The 16,160-nt window shown below is 43.3% G+C and overlaps 1 protein-coding gene across 1 annotated transcript; it reads right to left on the reverse strand.

Moving 5' to 3' along the window:
* Positions 1–2,647: 2,647 nt before the first annotated feature.
* LOC110531965 lies at positions 2,648–11,055 on the reverse strand. The gene is made up of 7 exons (XM_021615510.2): positions 10,398–11,055; positions 9,875–9,958; positions 9,532–9,629; positions 7,823–8,022; positions 6,223–6,284; positions 5,270–5,395; positions 2,648–3,388 (listed from the first exon to the last, which is right to left on the reverse strand). The coding sequence occupies exons 1-7, from the start codon at positions 10,431–10,433 to the stop codon at positions 3,203–3,205; spliced, it is 792 nt and encodes a 263-aa protein (XP_021471185.2). The 5' UTR covers positions 10,434–11,055; the 3' UTR covers positions 2,648–3,202.
* Positions 11,056–16,160: the final 5,105 nt, after the last annotated feature.

A 16,160-nucleotide genomic window follows, 5' to 3' on the forward strand; every position in this document is an offset into this window, starting at 1 on the left:
ACCTGAGTGGACCCTCTCATAGCATTAACCAACCAATGACTTATAATCAGTCCATCACTTACTAAGGAGAACCAAAAACTGTCTGGCAAACACCACAGCCCTCCAAAACCAGTCAGCTGGAAGTGTGATTGTGGACGATGTGTGCTAGTAGATGCCATACAGTGTTGTCGTTTACCTCAGTGGAAACCAAGAGCTGCTGGATCTACAGTACAGTTGGCTAGCAGATTGTGTTATCATCCTGTATAAATAGCCGTTGAACCTAACTACACTGCCCTGCTCTCCACGCTTACCAAGGACAGCTCTAGCCTACGCACCTTGGCCATTCAGGCACAGTAACGTCCTGTATAGTCCTGTTTTCTCCCGCAACATGCTTTGTTTTTCAACGTTATAATATTACTACTAGATAAAACAAATAATAACAATAATAATACCTGTTAAATGTATATAACAGTAAAATAAATGTTATTTAAGTTTTGGATGTAGTAATGTAAATGTTCTGTACATAATGGTCCTAAATATTTATATATATTTTGTAACTACAGAACCATTATTTGTATAACATGATGTAGAGATAGAAAAGGCTTGCATGTTTATTTGTTGATGTTGTGTCATATTGGAATTAAAGTGGATTTCAATGAGCAATGGAAATGTCACATCTTTTGGTGACACGATAACAATAACCATGTTTAATAGGCCATTATAAACGTTTATAAGTGTATATGAATGCTGTAATGCTGCTTGTTCCAGGTTTCTGTGGTTGGTTCTAGCTGGAATCCCGTGTTGTTTTGGTTGACTGACAGTCCGTTCCTCCGGACACCGCTCCAAATACTGGTGTGGAAATACGATCTGTTCATTACCAGTCTGCTGTTATTAGACTGCCTTACTGGCTGGTTGCTTAGTGATCATACATCAATCTAAACGCAGCAAAAAAAGAAACGTCCTCTCACTGTCAACTATGTTTATTTTCAGCAAACTTAACGTGTAAATATTTGTATGAACATAAGATTCAACAACTGAGACATAAACTGAACAAGTTCCACAGACGTGACTAACAGAAAGGGGGGATCAAAATCTAAATTAACAGTCAGCCTCTGGTGTGGCCACCAGTTGCATTAAGTACTGCAGTGCATCTCCTCCTCATGGAATGCACCAGATTTGCCAGTTCTTGCTGTGAGATGTTACCGCACTCTTCCACCAAGGCACCTGCAAGTTCCCGGACATTTCTGGGGAGAATGGCCCTAGCCTTCACCCTCCGATCCAACAGATCCCAGACGTGCTCAATGGGATTGAGATCAGGGCTCTTCGCTGGCCATGGTAGAACACTGACATTCCTGTCTTGCAGGAAATCCCGCACAGAACGAGCAGTATGGCTGGTGGCATTATCATGTCAGGATGAGCCTGCAGGAAGGGTACCACAAGACGGAGGCTTCCCTGTAACGCACAGCGTTGCGATTGCCTGCAATGATAACAAGCTCACTCCGATGATGCTGTGACACACCGCCCCAGACCATGATGGACCCTCCACCTCCAAATCGATCCCGAGTACAGTCCTCTGTGTAATGCTCATTCCTTCGACGATAAACGCAAATCCGACCATCACCCCTGGCGCGACTCGTCAGTGAAGTGCACTTTTTGACAGTCCTGCCTGATCCAGCGACGGTGGGTTTGTGCCCATAGGCGAAGTTGTTTCCGGTGATGTCCTGCCTTACAACAGGTCTACAAGCCCTCAGTCCAGCCTCTCTCAGCCTATTGCGGACAGTCTGAGCACTGATGGAGGGATTGTGCGTTCCTGGTGTAACTCGGGCAGTTGTTGTTGCCATCCTGTACCTGTCCTGCAGGTGTGATGTTCAGATGTACCGATCCTGTGCAGGTGTTGTTACACATAGTCTGCCACTGCGAGGATTATCAGCTGTCTGTCCTGTCTCCCTGTAGCATTGTCTTAGGCGTCTCACAGTACGGACATTGCAATTTATTGCCCTGGCCACATCTGCAGTCCTCATGCCTCCTCATGCCTAGGGCACATTCACGCAGATGAGGGACCCTGGGCATCTTTCTTTTGGTGTTTTTCAGTCAGTAGAAAGGCCTCTTTTAGTGTCCTAAGTTTTCATAACTGTGACCTTAGTTACCTACCGTCTGTAAGCTGTTAGTGCCTTAACGACCGTTCTACAGGTGCATGTTCATTAATTGTTTATGGTTTATTGAACAAGCATGGGAAACAGTGTTTAAACACTTTACAATGACGATCTGTAAAGTTATTTGGATTTTTACAATTTATCTTTGAAAGACAGGGTCCTGAAAAAGGGACGTCTCTTTTTTTGCTGAATTTACATGTTCAATACGATGGCCCTGAGCTGACTGCTGCACACATTGACCACCTTTATTGGGTAGTAATGAGAAAATATGTAGATCAGGTTGTTTTAATACTGTAAATATAATTTGATGAAATTTAGCAAGCTAAATCATGCATGCATACATTTTGCATACGGGTGGTACCGGGATTCAAACCCAGTATCCTGGCATTGCATGTGCCATGTTCTACCAACTGAGGTACAGAGAATTTGCAGTTACTGGTAGATCGGGGTGATTTGCAGATCAGGGGGTCTAGGGAATAGCACTATACAATACAACACTGAATCAAACACCCATATCATTTTTAAGAGCAGATTTATTTTATTAGAGTGAAAACATTCAAACGTTGTGTGTAAATAGATTCTTCCTCTGTATTAGATATAATCATCCTTGTATATCAACATAGCTCATTTATGTACAATTATCATGTAATGTATTTTTATTTTTTTATATATATGTCACAGGGCTTAGAATTCATTAGCTATACTTCAGTAGGAAACACAAGGGCAATAGCTATATCTTCGATCACATTGTCAAGAGCAATATTGAAAGTTGATAACACATCATAAATGATTGAGTTTCAGTAGCAGTCACGATCACAGGTCAAGACAGAGCTTCCAGAAGGCTGAGCACCAGGAGTGACTTTGGCCTGACTGACCAAGGACACTAGGACAGGCCAGCTCATGAGTCATGACATAGACTCGTGTTATTCAACATCGGTAATGTCACATATCCAATCAGCACGTATACAATATTGAGTTTCATTTCTGAGCTTTGTGAGATATGACTGTGTGTGTATGTTTTGGTATACAAGCACACCACTTACACAGGTTAAGACAAAGGGGAGTGTGTGTCACTGTGGTGATGGTTCCCTGGTGTCATACTCCTCTATGAACTGTTGCATGGCCTCTACACAGCGCAGGCCGATCTCCCCGAGGTTCTCCTTCAGAGATGGCTGGATGGGCCGCTCCAGAGACGGGTCCTTGGCTATCAGCATCTTCACCACCACGCCAAACGTGTCACAGTCCTGGCGGTACACCTGCATAAAAAAAACAGACAGTCAGCATTTTCACCACCACACTTAACTGTGCATCACAGTCCTAAAACGCATACTGTACACACTAAATCTATCTACTAAACCACATCATCTTCTAATCTAAACTATATCTTCTAAACCCAACCAAACGATGGCACAGTCCTAACTGTACACCAGCGTGACATAAAACACACACACACACACACACACACACACACACACATATAAACATATTTTCATGGCACGTGAGAGGTTGTTTTGTGGCTCCTGTTCCAGTGAGGAGCTTAGCACAGATGGTCTAAAGAAACTCAGCTCACAGTATTACCAGAAGTATTCAGACACAGGAGAGGAGCAGGCAAAAAAAGAGACTGGAGAGGGGGAAATAGGAGTGAGGGAGAGATAGAGAAAGAGAGGGGGGGTGAAGAGAGAATAATCACTAGAGATAGAGCGGATGTGAAGAGAGGGTGAAAGAAAGAAGGTGAAAGAGAGCGGTTAGAAAGTAAAAGTGGGAAAGAGGGAGAGAGAGTTCTGGGAGAGATGCTTGGGGCAAGAGGTCCCGTCATGTGTGTGCCATTACCACGGAGTGGATTAATAGTCCAAGGTAGCAGCACTCACGCACAGAGAGCTGTTCACACCATGCAAAGGTGTATGTTGGTTGGTTCTTCGATCCTTTTGGGGACATTTCCCACATCTCATGAGGACAAAGGCTATTTTAAGGTTAGTGTTACAATTAGGGTTGGTTGGTGCCTGCGTGCATGAATGCGTAGCCTAGCGGTTAGAGCGTTGGGCCAGTAACCGAAAGGTGGCTAGTTCGAATCCCCGAACCGACAACGGGAAAAATCTGTCATTCTGCCCTTTAGCAAAGCAATTAATCCCCCACAACAAAAATGTTCTATTTATTGTGTGTGTGTCTTTGGAGGACGAGTATATCAGCTACCTGTTGCCAGACTGCTCTCTCACAGAGCCTACCTTCTCCAGTTACCATGGAGATGTGAAGAGCGAGAGTGAACTTCTCATCAGTCGAGTGGATGGAGAGACAACACCCAACACACCTCCCACTGACAACGCTTCATGTGATGTTCTGTCACATTAACTGTGACGTATCAATCACAGCGCGTGTTTAAAAACCTATTGAAAGACAACCGAACTACGCCCATGTGATGACTGATTTATGATGAAAAAACCTGGACAAACAACCTGACAATAACAGGAGCTCCATCTTCGGCGTAATTCAGAGTCCACAGAGGCAGAGAGGTGATAGACCGGGGTCCCATTGTGACATAGCTGCTCTGAGAACATAATCCGCACAGCCCGAATGCACACCTCCTCACAATTCCCATCCAACGTGGCTCCGTGTACGCGTCCTCTATCCATTTCAATGTGTTGACGGTTGGAGAAATTGCTTGAGCCGCACAGATAATTCAAAAAGTATGAAAGCCAACGGTCCAATATTCTAGAACATTGCTGTGTGCACGCGTACACATTTTGGACTCTGATAGGCGCTTAAGAGTGATTGGAGGTAAACAACCCAGGGATGTACAACATCACCATGTATTGGCTCTGATCATGACTGATTACCTATTCAACTGATTCAGCTGCTAAAAGGAAGAAACAAATTATGATAAATTCGAGGCAGCTTCAGCTGGCCATTTCTCAATTAGTTTTGGCACCGCAGTGATCAAATCTCCCAAGCCTTTCTCCACAACCCCCTCTCTCTTTCTCTCCATCCTCATCCAACCCGCTCATAATCCAACCCCCTCTTTATCTCTCTCTCCTCTATGTTACCTCTCTAACCCTCTCAAGCTCTGTTTTTGGTGCTGCTGCAGTGTGGTACATCCCCTCTCTTTCTCGATCTGTTTCACTGTACTGTGAATGGTGCTATACCTGCTCGATTTCTCTCCTCTTCTGTTGGATGGCTCTGTTTCGTGCTGTGGCCCTGCTTATGGTGGAGGGGAGCTCTCTACCCCTCTCTCTTTCTTTGCTGTGGGATCTCTCCTTCTCTTGAGACACCTACAGAAACACAGGGGTGAGAGACAGTTATAAGCATTCCTTAAGACCTTAACACACCGTCAGTACTCTGGCAGCACGTGGCTAGTCTGCCTGTGTTTGCCTTTCAGAGCCCATCTGACTGTTGTTGAGTTCCCTAAAAGTGCATCTCTCTCTCTCTCATTAAGGTTAGCAGGCAGCCAGGCTATTTGAATAATGAGCATGTTTAAACTGAAGACGACAACCTTGTGCTCCTCTCCATGTCAGACCACACAATTACTCCAACTTTCTCATTCTTTATGCTGCGTCTGTGCTTTCTCTGTCCTTCCAATTCCTATCACACCAAAGGGCGTGGAGGACACACACACACATGCATACACACACACGTTAATAATCTTCCCGAGCAGTCTAGCCAAGATTGCTGAAATGTTTGAGGATTCTTTTCATTCTGTGATTTGAAGGATTGTGAAAAGACTGTGTGTGTACTAAATATTTTTGATCGCGAACATCATGGGAAAAGAGATGCACTCAGGTTTCTATTTAACATGAGGAAATGTGTTGCAATGCGTACCTCCCAGTGTGGCGCATCTCACTTCTGAGAAATTGAAGCAGCAGTCAAGCAGGGAGGGATCATTTGTGTGAAGCTACATTAGTGGCTAAAAGTTTTTTATGATGAAAGAGGCCTGCATGTTGTACTTTTTGGAAGATGAAGGGAATGATTAGACTTTTTCGGCCACCATCATACACTACGGGACTAGGACAGCAGATACAATATGTGTGCACTACTGTGTATAGCGCAGACTCCCCCCATCCCAGAAGAGGCAGAGAGGAGTGGTGGAATGTGGACTTACTATGAACGACACAGGCTGCTTCTCCTTCTCTCTGCTGGGGCCTGCAGAAGACCTGAGAGCACCTGCAACATAACACAGACAAACCACTTCTTCACAACAATTCAACACACTCTACCAGCTCGGGAACAGATGGGGGATAAGTTAGAGCTAAACTACAGCAGCTGACATCTGTGATAAACTCGAAAATCTTTGATTGGCACAGGTGGTATCTCTAAATTAACTATCTCTGATTGATGCTGGGACTCCTCAATCTACCCAGTGTCCTCCTCAACTATCATCGCATTGGTGTCTCTAGTTGCAGGTACAATTCAGGCCTAAGCTTCCCCATCGCCATCTCTCTGCGGGCAGCGGGAGGTTTATTGTCAACAGGCAGGGGCTAAAATGAATGTTTCTTTAAGCACAATCCAATGGGTGTGATTTGAGAAAGCTGCCTAGCAACGTTTGACTGCAGTGTGCCTATATGAGGCGATAGCTTTGTTAGGGCTCAGTATATACAGCTGGCTGTCTGCCCGGTACTTCACTCCCTCTTTCTCCTCATTTTTTTTTGCTTTCTCGCTCTCATTTTCTCTCTCTTTCTGTAACACACTATAGAGATGAGTCACCATAATAGCATATCTCTCAGGCACATAGAGCAACCTGTTCCTCACACAATCTCTCTCTCACACACTTCCACAGCACTGCAGTCTGTGCAGAGACTTAGCAGCTGAATTAAATAGGAGAAGGAAACACCACTGTGGTTGAGAATAGCAATACAGCTCATGTTATCAACACCAAAGAGAGTAAAGATGACATGTATGGTTTCTATTGCAGGTAACAAGACAAAGGTATTCTTCAGGCAATGCAAAGTTATTCAAGAAAACACTTTCAAACGTGATAGAGAATGGGGCTAAACCATAAGTGCTAATTGTTGACTTGCAAGCACATCGACTGTGGTCTTACAAAACTCTTCATGATAATAACGTGATGAGGAGAAATCTGATGATCAGAAACATGTAGGAATATACAGTGGCTAAATACAAATGGTTAATAGTGACCAAATCAAATGTTATTGGTCACATGCTCCGAATACAACAGGTGTAGACTTTACTGTGAAAGGCTTTACTTACAGTACGTGCCCATTCGCGACAATGCAGAGTTCAAAAGTAAGACAAATATTATAGAAACACAAACAAAATGGTATGTGTGAGTGTGTGGGTAGAGTCTAGAGACCAATTAGTTATCCACTGATTCAAAACGCAAAGATAGCACCTATAATTTGATGAATATCTACCAATGCCGTGTGCAGCCAGCATTATGTAACATTGTTATGTTGTTGCTTGGTGAATATCAACCACCGGGAATGCTGATGAGCAAAACACATTCCAAACGTAGCCTATATGTCAGAATGCAAATATTATTCCGAGTCAACATGGCCACTGCTTGCTCACACTGCTCTCTAGTGTTCACAGGAGGAAAGTGATATATATCTAAGTATGTATTGCCTGTACTTTTAAACTGCTAAGATATTTGGTTCATGGCACAGATGGTAGAGCTCTTACCCTGTAACCACCGAGTCATTTGGTCTAACCCTCCCTAAACTGCTACATGAGTATAAACCTACTGCTGTGTTCTTTAGGAGTAGAGGCCCTGGCGGGACCGCTCCTGTCCATGTTCCTCTGGTCGTTGTACTGGTTGTTAGGGCACGGTGGTGGGCCGGACTGGTCCCTCCAGTTGAACCGTGGGCGAGGGGTGAAAGGGTGGTACCTTTGGAACCCAAAACTGAAGCGGGGCTTCCGGAATGAATGATCGTCCCTTATGAATCTATACAGGAAGGAAAACAGTAGAAAAAATATTTACACTACCGTTCAAAAGTTTGGGGTCACTTAGAAATGTCCTTGTTTTTGAAAGAAAAGCAAAACATTTTGTCCATTAAAATAACATCAAATTGATCAGAAATACAGTGTAGAAATTGTTAATGTTGTAAATGACTATTGTAGCTGGAGACGGCTGATTTTTAATGGAATATCTACATAGACGTACAGAGGCCCATTATCAGCAATCATCACTCCTGTGTTCCAATGGCACATTGTGTTAGCTAATTCAAGTTTATCATTTGAAAAGGCTAATTGATCATTAGAAAACCCTTTCGCAATTATGCTAGCACAGCTGAAAACTGTTGTTCTGATTAAAGAAGCAATAAAACTGGCCTTCTTTAGACTAGTTGAGTATCTGGAGCATCAGCATTTGTGGGTGATTACAGGCTCAAAATGGCCAGAAACAAAGACCTTTCTTCTGAAACTCGTCAGTCTATTCTTGTTCTGAGAAATGAAGGATCACAAAGAACATTCGTGAGACGCAGAAAAAATGAAAAGATGCTGGAGGAGTGCTTGACGCCATCTGTCAATCATGGTGGAGGCAATGTGTAGGTCTGGGGGTGCTTTGGTGGTGGTAAAGTGGGAGATTTGTACAGGGTAAAAGGGATCTTGAAGAAGGAAGGCTATATCTCCATTTTGCAACGGCGCTTAATTGGAGCAAATTTCCTCCAATGACCCAAAGCACAGCTCCAAACTATCATTATTATTTTTTATTTAACCTTCATTTAACTAGGCAAGTCAGCTAAGAACAAATTATTATTTACAATGACGGCCTAGGAACAGTGGGTTAACTTTTACCTTGTCAGCTCGGGGATTTGATCTAGCAACCTTTCGGTTACTGGCCCAACACTCTAACCACTAGGCTACCTGCTGTCCCAAACCTGCCACCCCAAACTATGCAGCAGTCAGCTGGTATTCTGTCTATAATGGAGTGGCCAGCACAGTCACCGGATCTCAACCCTATTGAGCTGTTGTGAGAGAGAGCTTGACCGAATGGTACGTAAGAAGTGCCCATCAAGCCAATCCAATTTGTGGGTGGCGCTTCAGGAAGCATTGGGTGAAATCTGTTCAGATTACCTCAACAACTTGACAACTAGAATGCCAAAGGTCTGCAAGGCTGTAATTAATGCAAATGGAGGATTCTTTGACAAAAGCAAAGTTTGAAGGACAAAATTATTATTTAAATTAAAAATCATTATTTATAACCTTATCATCTTGACTATATTTCCTATTCATTTTGCAACTCATTTGATGCATGTTTTCATGTAAAACAAAGACATTTCTAAGTGACCCCAAACTTTTGAAAAGGAGTGTATATGGATGAGTGAGTGAGTGAATATTTCTACAACCTAATCTGAATTGGACGAAAGTGGGTGAAGATAAGGAAATGTTGAAATTATCAAGAGCAAACCCTTGAACATTTCCAAGGTTGCTCTGAAATGCCCTCTAATCTTACCGTGGTCTGTAGAATCTTCCTCCAAATCTTGGTCTAAATGAACCAGTTATTCTGGGTCTAGGTGGACTTCTCATTCTTCTGAAAGGTTGTTTCTCCTCCTGAAAATGTCACATAGTAAGCTAATTACTGTTCCTGATGAGAAACTATTTTCACAATGCTCTAGCCTTTTTTCCAGATCTTTATGCAGTAAACACAATAAAATGAATATGACAGAAGAGTTGGCAAAAGCACATACAGATCTGGGACTGTCTGGGACCATGCTAAGGCGTCCGTTACACACAATCACTCAAACACAACTACAGTTAAATTGATTGAATGACTGATTGGTGTATGGATTATATACCTCAGTGTTATGTTTGATAGGTACGTCGCTGGGCCTCTTGTCACGTGACTCTTCACTGCGTTCTTTGTGTGGCATGGTGGAGCTCTTGAAAGTGAAAGTAACAATCATATCAATAATATGGGGGGGTGTTGAACTTTACTCTAGTGTTTTTAGCTGATTTGTTTCTGGGATGCGACTGCCAGTACAAACCAAATGTGCAATGTTTACTTGTGCTAGAATGACCACAATTCTTGAATAATATTCTTGCAACAATAATTTAGCCGATCCCCCAAAACAATGCATGTTTGTTTCAGTTGTGAACAGGATATTGCATTGGCTGGACTATAATTCCTTCACAATGAAACAATCATGAAATGTAGTTTTGGGTAGGGATTACAGAATTAGGGTGCACTTCACTTCCTGTGTAAAACACTTGGTTAATAACATAACAAACGAACTGACCGTTTGACAGATGTTTCCTTCAATGAGACAAACCAGAGGAGGCTTTGAATGATTAGGACATAATAATAGCGAGTTTATTTACCTTGCCCTGTGAAGATTCCTGCTGCCGTTGATCCATTTATTTTGTTTAGAGGAGCCAGTTTAATTGTGTTGTCTCCAGCAGCGCACGTTTGATGTTTAAGTGTCGTCTTGTGTTGCTCTATGACATTCGTTTAATTGTCACCTCACAGCATTTCTTTCGAGACGGCTTCATTTTGGTTTCGATTTCTACGCGAGCAATGCAGAAGGTGTAGCCTAGTGGTCCCTTGTGGACATTCAACTTCTCGTTTTAAAAGGCTGTGTAGGTAAGCTTTCCAGAGACAGCACACCAATGAGTGGGTAATATTAGCTGACTAAACTCAACTACATGGTAAAGTCAATTTCTGGTAACCCGATGAACCGTTGGTGGAGTTAATCGGACACTTCGTTCAACGTAAACTGTGTGCAAATGAATCTGTCCTATCACCAGGTTTCCTTAAAAAACAATTTGCAAAACCAATAAACGCGGATAAAGAAGGCTTGTTTAGCCATATTGTGCTACTCGGAGTTGTCACCTGTGATTTGCGTTCCTGCCAAACCTGCGACTTTTACAACAAACACTGTCCGATTATTGCCACAAGATGGCGTGCTGAGATAACATTTAGACTTCTCAACTACTTGTTTGATTAGAGTGGATCATAGAGCTGGCTCGACGGCTAATCTTTGTCATAATACCCATAAAACCTAGCGGTCACACGGGAAATGGTTCCAACCGTTTTTCCATCATACATTTTTCCCATAGGGGATTTTAGAAACACTTCAAATAAGGGCTTAGATTTACCCTGGTGTGTTGTTTTGATAACTGTGTAAATCTCTCCAGGTAGGACAAGGTGACTTTTATCAATCTGTTCACTTGTATTTACCCCCCAAAAAGTGAAACGCTAATTAGCTGATAATGTGTCTATCATAAAGAACTACAAATGCCATTATTATCTAGAGCATGGGGTTCTTAAACTTTTTCAGCCTGTGACCCAAATGAGAAATTATTTGTTTTGTGGGCGCTCCTCGTTACTTCTCAAATTTGTGTGAAACCAAGAGAGAGAAACTCATCGCTGTGTTTGCGTTTCATGACGATTGAGCCCAGCCAGAACTTGTGGCTAGCTTGAGTCCATTTGATGACAGTGGTGAGTGAAGGCGAGTGGGAATGACAAGGCAGTGGCTGACAGCGCATCATCTGCTGCTGAACAACAGCACTGCAGCATGTGGGTCGTGGAGTGATCTTCAAGTTAACTGAGAAAAAAATATCTGGTAAACTGAAGCACACGGAGATCTCCCACTTGCGCGGGTGCCAAACTGAGCAGAGTATGCTGCTAAGCAGAGAGGGCACTTAACATTGGGCTCAGTTGTCCCATCGTCCAGAATGCCACACTAAATACATTTGCCAAGAAGGTGAATTTTGATGTGGAATTTTGATGTTTTAGCGGTAAAATTGACTCTAACCAAACAACGTAATTTAAGACAGAAAGGGATGCAGTTCAATCATTGTTCAAAAATGGATGGATTGTGGTTAAAAAAGCAGACAGTAGTGTGGAGTAAGGACAAATATGTGACAGAAGCCTACCACCGTCAAATTCTACCAATCTCTTACCTTCAACCCTACAGAGGACCTAAAAACTGAATCAAAAGGGATCCTCACAGAAGCTAAGGAGAATGGCTACATTTCAGACAAGGAGTTCAAAGTTATTTTAAATGGCAGTCCGCGTATGGCTTTTTTTTACCTTCTTCCAAAAGTCCACAAGAATCTTGAAAACCCCCCAGACAGACCAGTCATTAGTGGTAATGAAGTCTGACAGAACCCATCTCTAAGTACATTGATTACTTTATTAAGCCTTTTCTGACATCACTCCCAGCCTATCTTCAAGATACTACAGATGTGTTGAACAAAATTAAGGAATTGAACAATATAGCTACAGCTTCCTTTTTAGTCACCATGGATGTGGAGAGTCTCTATACACCATTGAGCATGAACAGGGTTTGGCAGCTATGCACCATTTCTTGAGTAACCGACCTGAAACTGAGATGCCTCCTACAGAATTTATTGTCTCACTGACCAAATGGACTCTTAATCATAACATCTTTATTTTTTAGGACCGTATTTTTAACAGGTCAAAGGGTGTGCCATGGGAGTTTGCTTTACAGCCCTTCCTACGCTGGTTTGTACTTGGGTATATGGGAAAATGACTTAATTTTGGATCCTTCTAATAACCATTTCTTTGACCGGATTATATGGTGGGGACGCTATATTGATGTTGTTTGCCTGTTTTGGTCCGGCTCAGAAGATAAACGTATTTCCTTCCACCAATACCTTAACAGTATTAACCCTAATATCAAACTAACTATGGAGTACAGCAGGGATAACATTCATTTTTCGGACCTTGACATCAGTAAAAATGTCAAAAGTTGTTTGCAGACTCACATTAAGCATCTCCAATCCTAAATTAAATCTAGAATTGGCTTCCTATTTCGCAACAAAGCATCCTTCACTGATGCTGCCAAACATTCCCTCGTAAAACTAACTATCCTACCGATCCTCGACTTCAGAGATGTAAATTTACAAAATAGCCTCCAACACTCTACTCAGCAAATTGAATGTAGTCTATCACAGTGCCATCCGTTTTGTCACCAAAGCCCCATATACTACACACCACTGCGACCTGTATGCTCTCGTTGGCTGTCCCTCGCATCATATTCGTCTCTAAACCCGCTGGCTCCGGGTCATCTTTAAGTCTTTGCTAGGTAAAGCCCTGCCTTATCTCAGCTCACTGGTCACCATAGCAGCAACCACACGTAGCATGTGCTCCAGCAGGTATATTTCACTGGGTCACCCCCAAAGCCAAGTCCTCATTTGGCCGCCTTTCCTTCCAGTTCTCTGCTGCCAATGACTGGAACAAATACTTTTTTTGCTCCTTTGCACCCCAGTATCTCTACTTGCACATTCATCTTCTGGACACCTATCACTCCAGTGTTTAATTGCTAAATTGTAATTATTTCGCCACTATGGCCTATTTATTGCCTTACCTCCAACATCTTACTACATTTGCACACACTGTATGTAGACTTTTCTATTGTGTTATTGACTGTACGTTTGTTTATCCCATGCGTAACTGTGTTGTTTGGCCAGGTCGCAGTTGTCAATGAGAACTTGTTCTCAACTGGCCTACCTGGTTAAATGAAGGCCAATTCCAAAGAGTCCGCAGAATTTGCGATCAGGAAATAGACTACAGTGTCAAATCTGCTGAATTGGAGAATTGCTTCTTGAATCGGGGCTACAGCACTCAGGTCCTGAAAGATGCAGATATAAGGGCCCAATGACTTGACAAAGAGAACTTGTTGTGAAGGAGAGTGCCTCGTGATACATCAGAGAGAGTGTACTTTGTTACAAAATACAGCACTGAAGCAGAGAACATTAAAATAATCATAAAAAATAATTAGGGAATCATCCAAAGTGAACCGTCTTAAACAGCTAAACCAAAGGGAAAGTTTTGGGATTTACAAATTACATGCCACTACAGTGCTTTGCAAAATTATTCACCCCCATTGGCTTTTTTTCCAAACCAGCTTTATGTGGTAGTCACCTGAAATGCATTTCAATAAACAGGTGTGCCGTGTTAAAAGTTAATTTGTGGAATTTCTTGTGTAAATGTGTACAATTTCAGGAACTTTGAAAGTTTATTCAAGTAGTCGCAAAAACCATCAAGCTCTAAAATGAAACTGGCTCTCATGAGGAAAGGAAGACCCAGTTACCTCTGCTGCAGAGAATAGGTTTATTAGAGTTATCAGCCTCAGAAATTGCAAATAAAATAAATGCAAATCACATCACAGAGTTCAAGCAACAGACACATCTCAACATTTACTGTTCAGAGGAGACTGTGTATCAGACCTTCATTGTCACATTGCTGCAAAAAAAAACACTACTAAAAGAACACCTATAAGAATAATAGATTTGCTTGGGCCAAGAAACACGAGCCACGGACTTGTTAAAATAACTTGTTATAAAAAAATTACAAAATTAAAAGGAAAAGCGGTGAGTGCATATGTATTCACCCCCTTTGCTATGAAGTCCCTAAATAAGATCTGGTGCAACCAATTACCTTCAGAAGTCACATAATTAGTTAGATTGACGAATATGCTGATTCGGTGAGCGAGTTCATTAGAAAGTGCATCGGAGATGTTATACCCACAGCAACGATTAAAACATTCCCAAACTAGAAACCGCGGATTGATGGCAGCATTCACTCGAAACTGACCGGAAACATGACCGAATAAAAACAGTGTAGCTATTCCCTCCGCATGGCAATCAAACAAGAAAAGCGTCAGTATAGAGACAAAGTAGAGTTGCAATTCAACGGCTCAGACACAAGAGGTATGTGGCAGGGTCTACAGTCAATCACGGATTACAAAAAGAAAACCAGCCCCGTCACGGACCAGGATGTCTTGCTCCCAGACAGACTAAATAACTTTTTTGCTCGCTTTGAGGACAATACAGTGCCACTGACACGGCCCGCTAACATAACCTGCGGACTCTCCTTCACTGCAGTCAACATGAGTAAAACATTGAAACGTGTTAACCCTCGCAAGGCTGCAGGCCCAGGCGGTATCCACAGCCACGTCCTCAGAGCATGCGCAGACCAGCTGGCTGGTGTGTTTACGGACATACTCAATCAATCCTTATCCCAGTCTGCTGTTCCCACATGCTTCAAGAGGGCCACCATTGTGCCTGTTCCCAAGAAAGCTAAGGTAACTGAGCTAAACGACTACCGCCCCGTAGCACTCACTTCCGTCATCATGAAGTGCTTTGAGAGACTAGTCAAGGACCATATCACCTCCACCCTACCTGACACCCTAGATCCACTCCAGTTTGCTTACCGCCCCAATAGGTCCACAGACGACACAATCGCAACCACACTGCACACTGCCCACTGCCCTAACCCATCTGGACAAGAGGAATACCTATGTGAGAATGCTGTTCATCGACTACAGATCAGCATTTAACACCATAGTACCCTCCAAACTTGTCATCAAGCTCGAGACCCTGGGTCTCGACCACCGCCCTGTGCAACTGGGTACTGGACTTCCTGACGGGTCGCCTCCAGGTGGTGAGGGTAGGTAACAACATCTCCACCCTGCTGATCCTCAACACTGGGGCCCCACAAGGGTGCGTTCTGAGACACTACAGTGGGAGGCTTGATTACCAACAATGACGAGACGGCCTACAGGGAGGAGGTGAGGGCCCAAGGAGTGTGGTGTCAGGAAAATAACCTCACACTCAACGTCAACAAACAAAGGAGATGATTGTGGACTTAAGGAAACAGCAGAGAGAGAGCACCCACCTATCCACATCGACGGGACAGTAGTGGAAAGGGTAGTAAGTTTTAAGTTCCTCGGCGTACACATCACGGACAAACTGAATTGGTCCACCCACACAGACAGCATTGTGAAGAAGGCGCAGCAGCGCCTCTTCAACCTCAGGAGGCTGAAGAAATGCGGCTTGTCACCAAAAGCACTCACAAACTTCTACAGATGCACAATCGAGAGCATCCTGTCGGGCTGTATCACCGCCTGGTACGGCAACTGCTCCGCCCACAACCGTAAGGCTCTCCAGAGGGTAGTAGGTCTGCATAACGCATCACCAGGGGCAAACTACCTGCCCTCCAGGACACCTACACCACCCGATGTCACAGGAAGGCCATAAAGATCATCAAGGACAACAACTACCCGAGCCACTGCCTGTTCACCCCGCTATCATCCAGAAGGCGAGGTCAGTACA

This window comes from Oncorhynchus mykiss, chromosome 9 (genome assembly GCF_013265735.2).
Source record: "Oncorhynchus mykiss isolate Arlee chromosome 9, USDA_OmykA_1.1, whole genome shotgun sequence".
Lineage (NCBI taxonomy): Eukaryota > Metazoa > Chordata > Actinopteri > Salmoniformes > Salmonidae > Oncorhynchus > Oncorhynchus mykiss.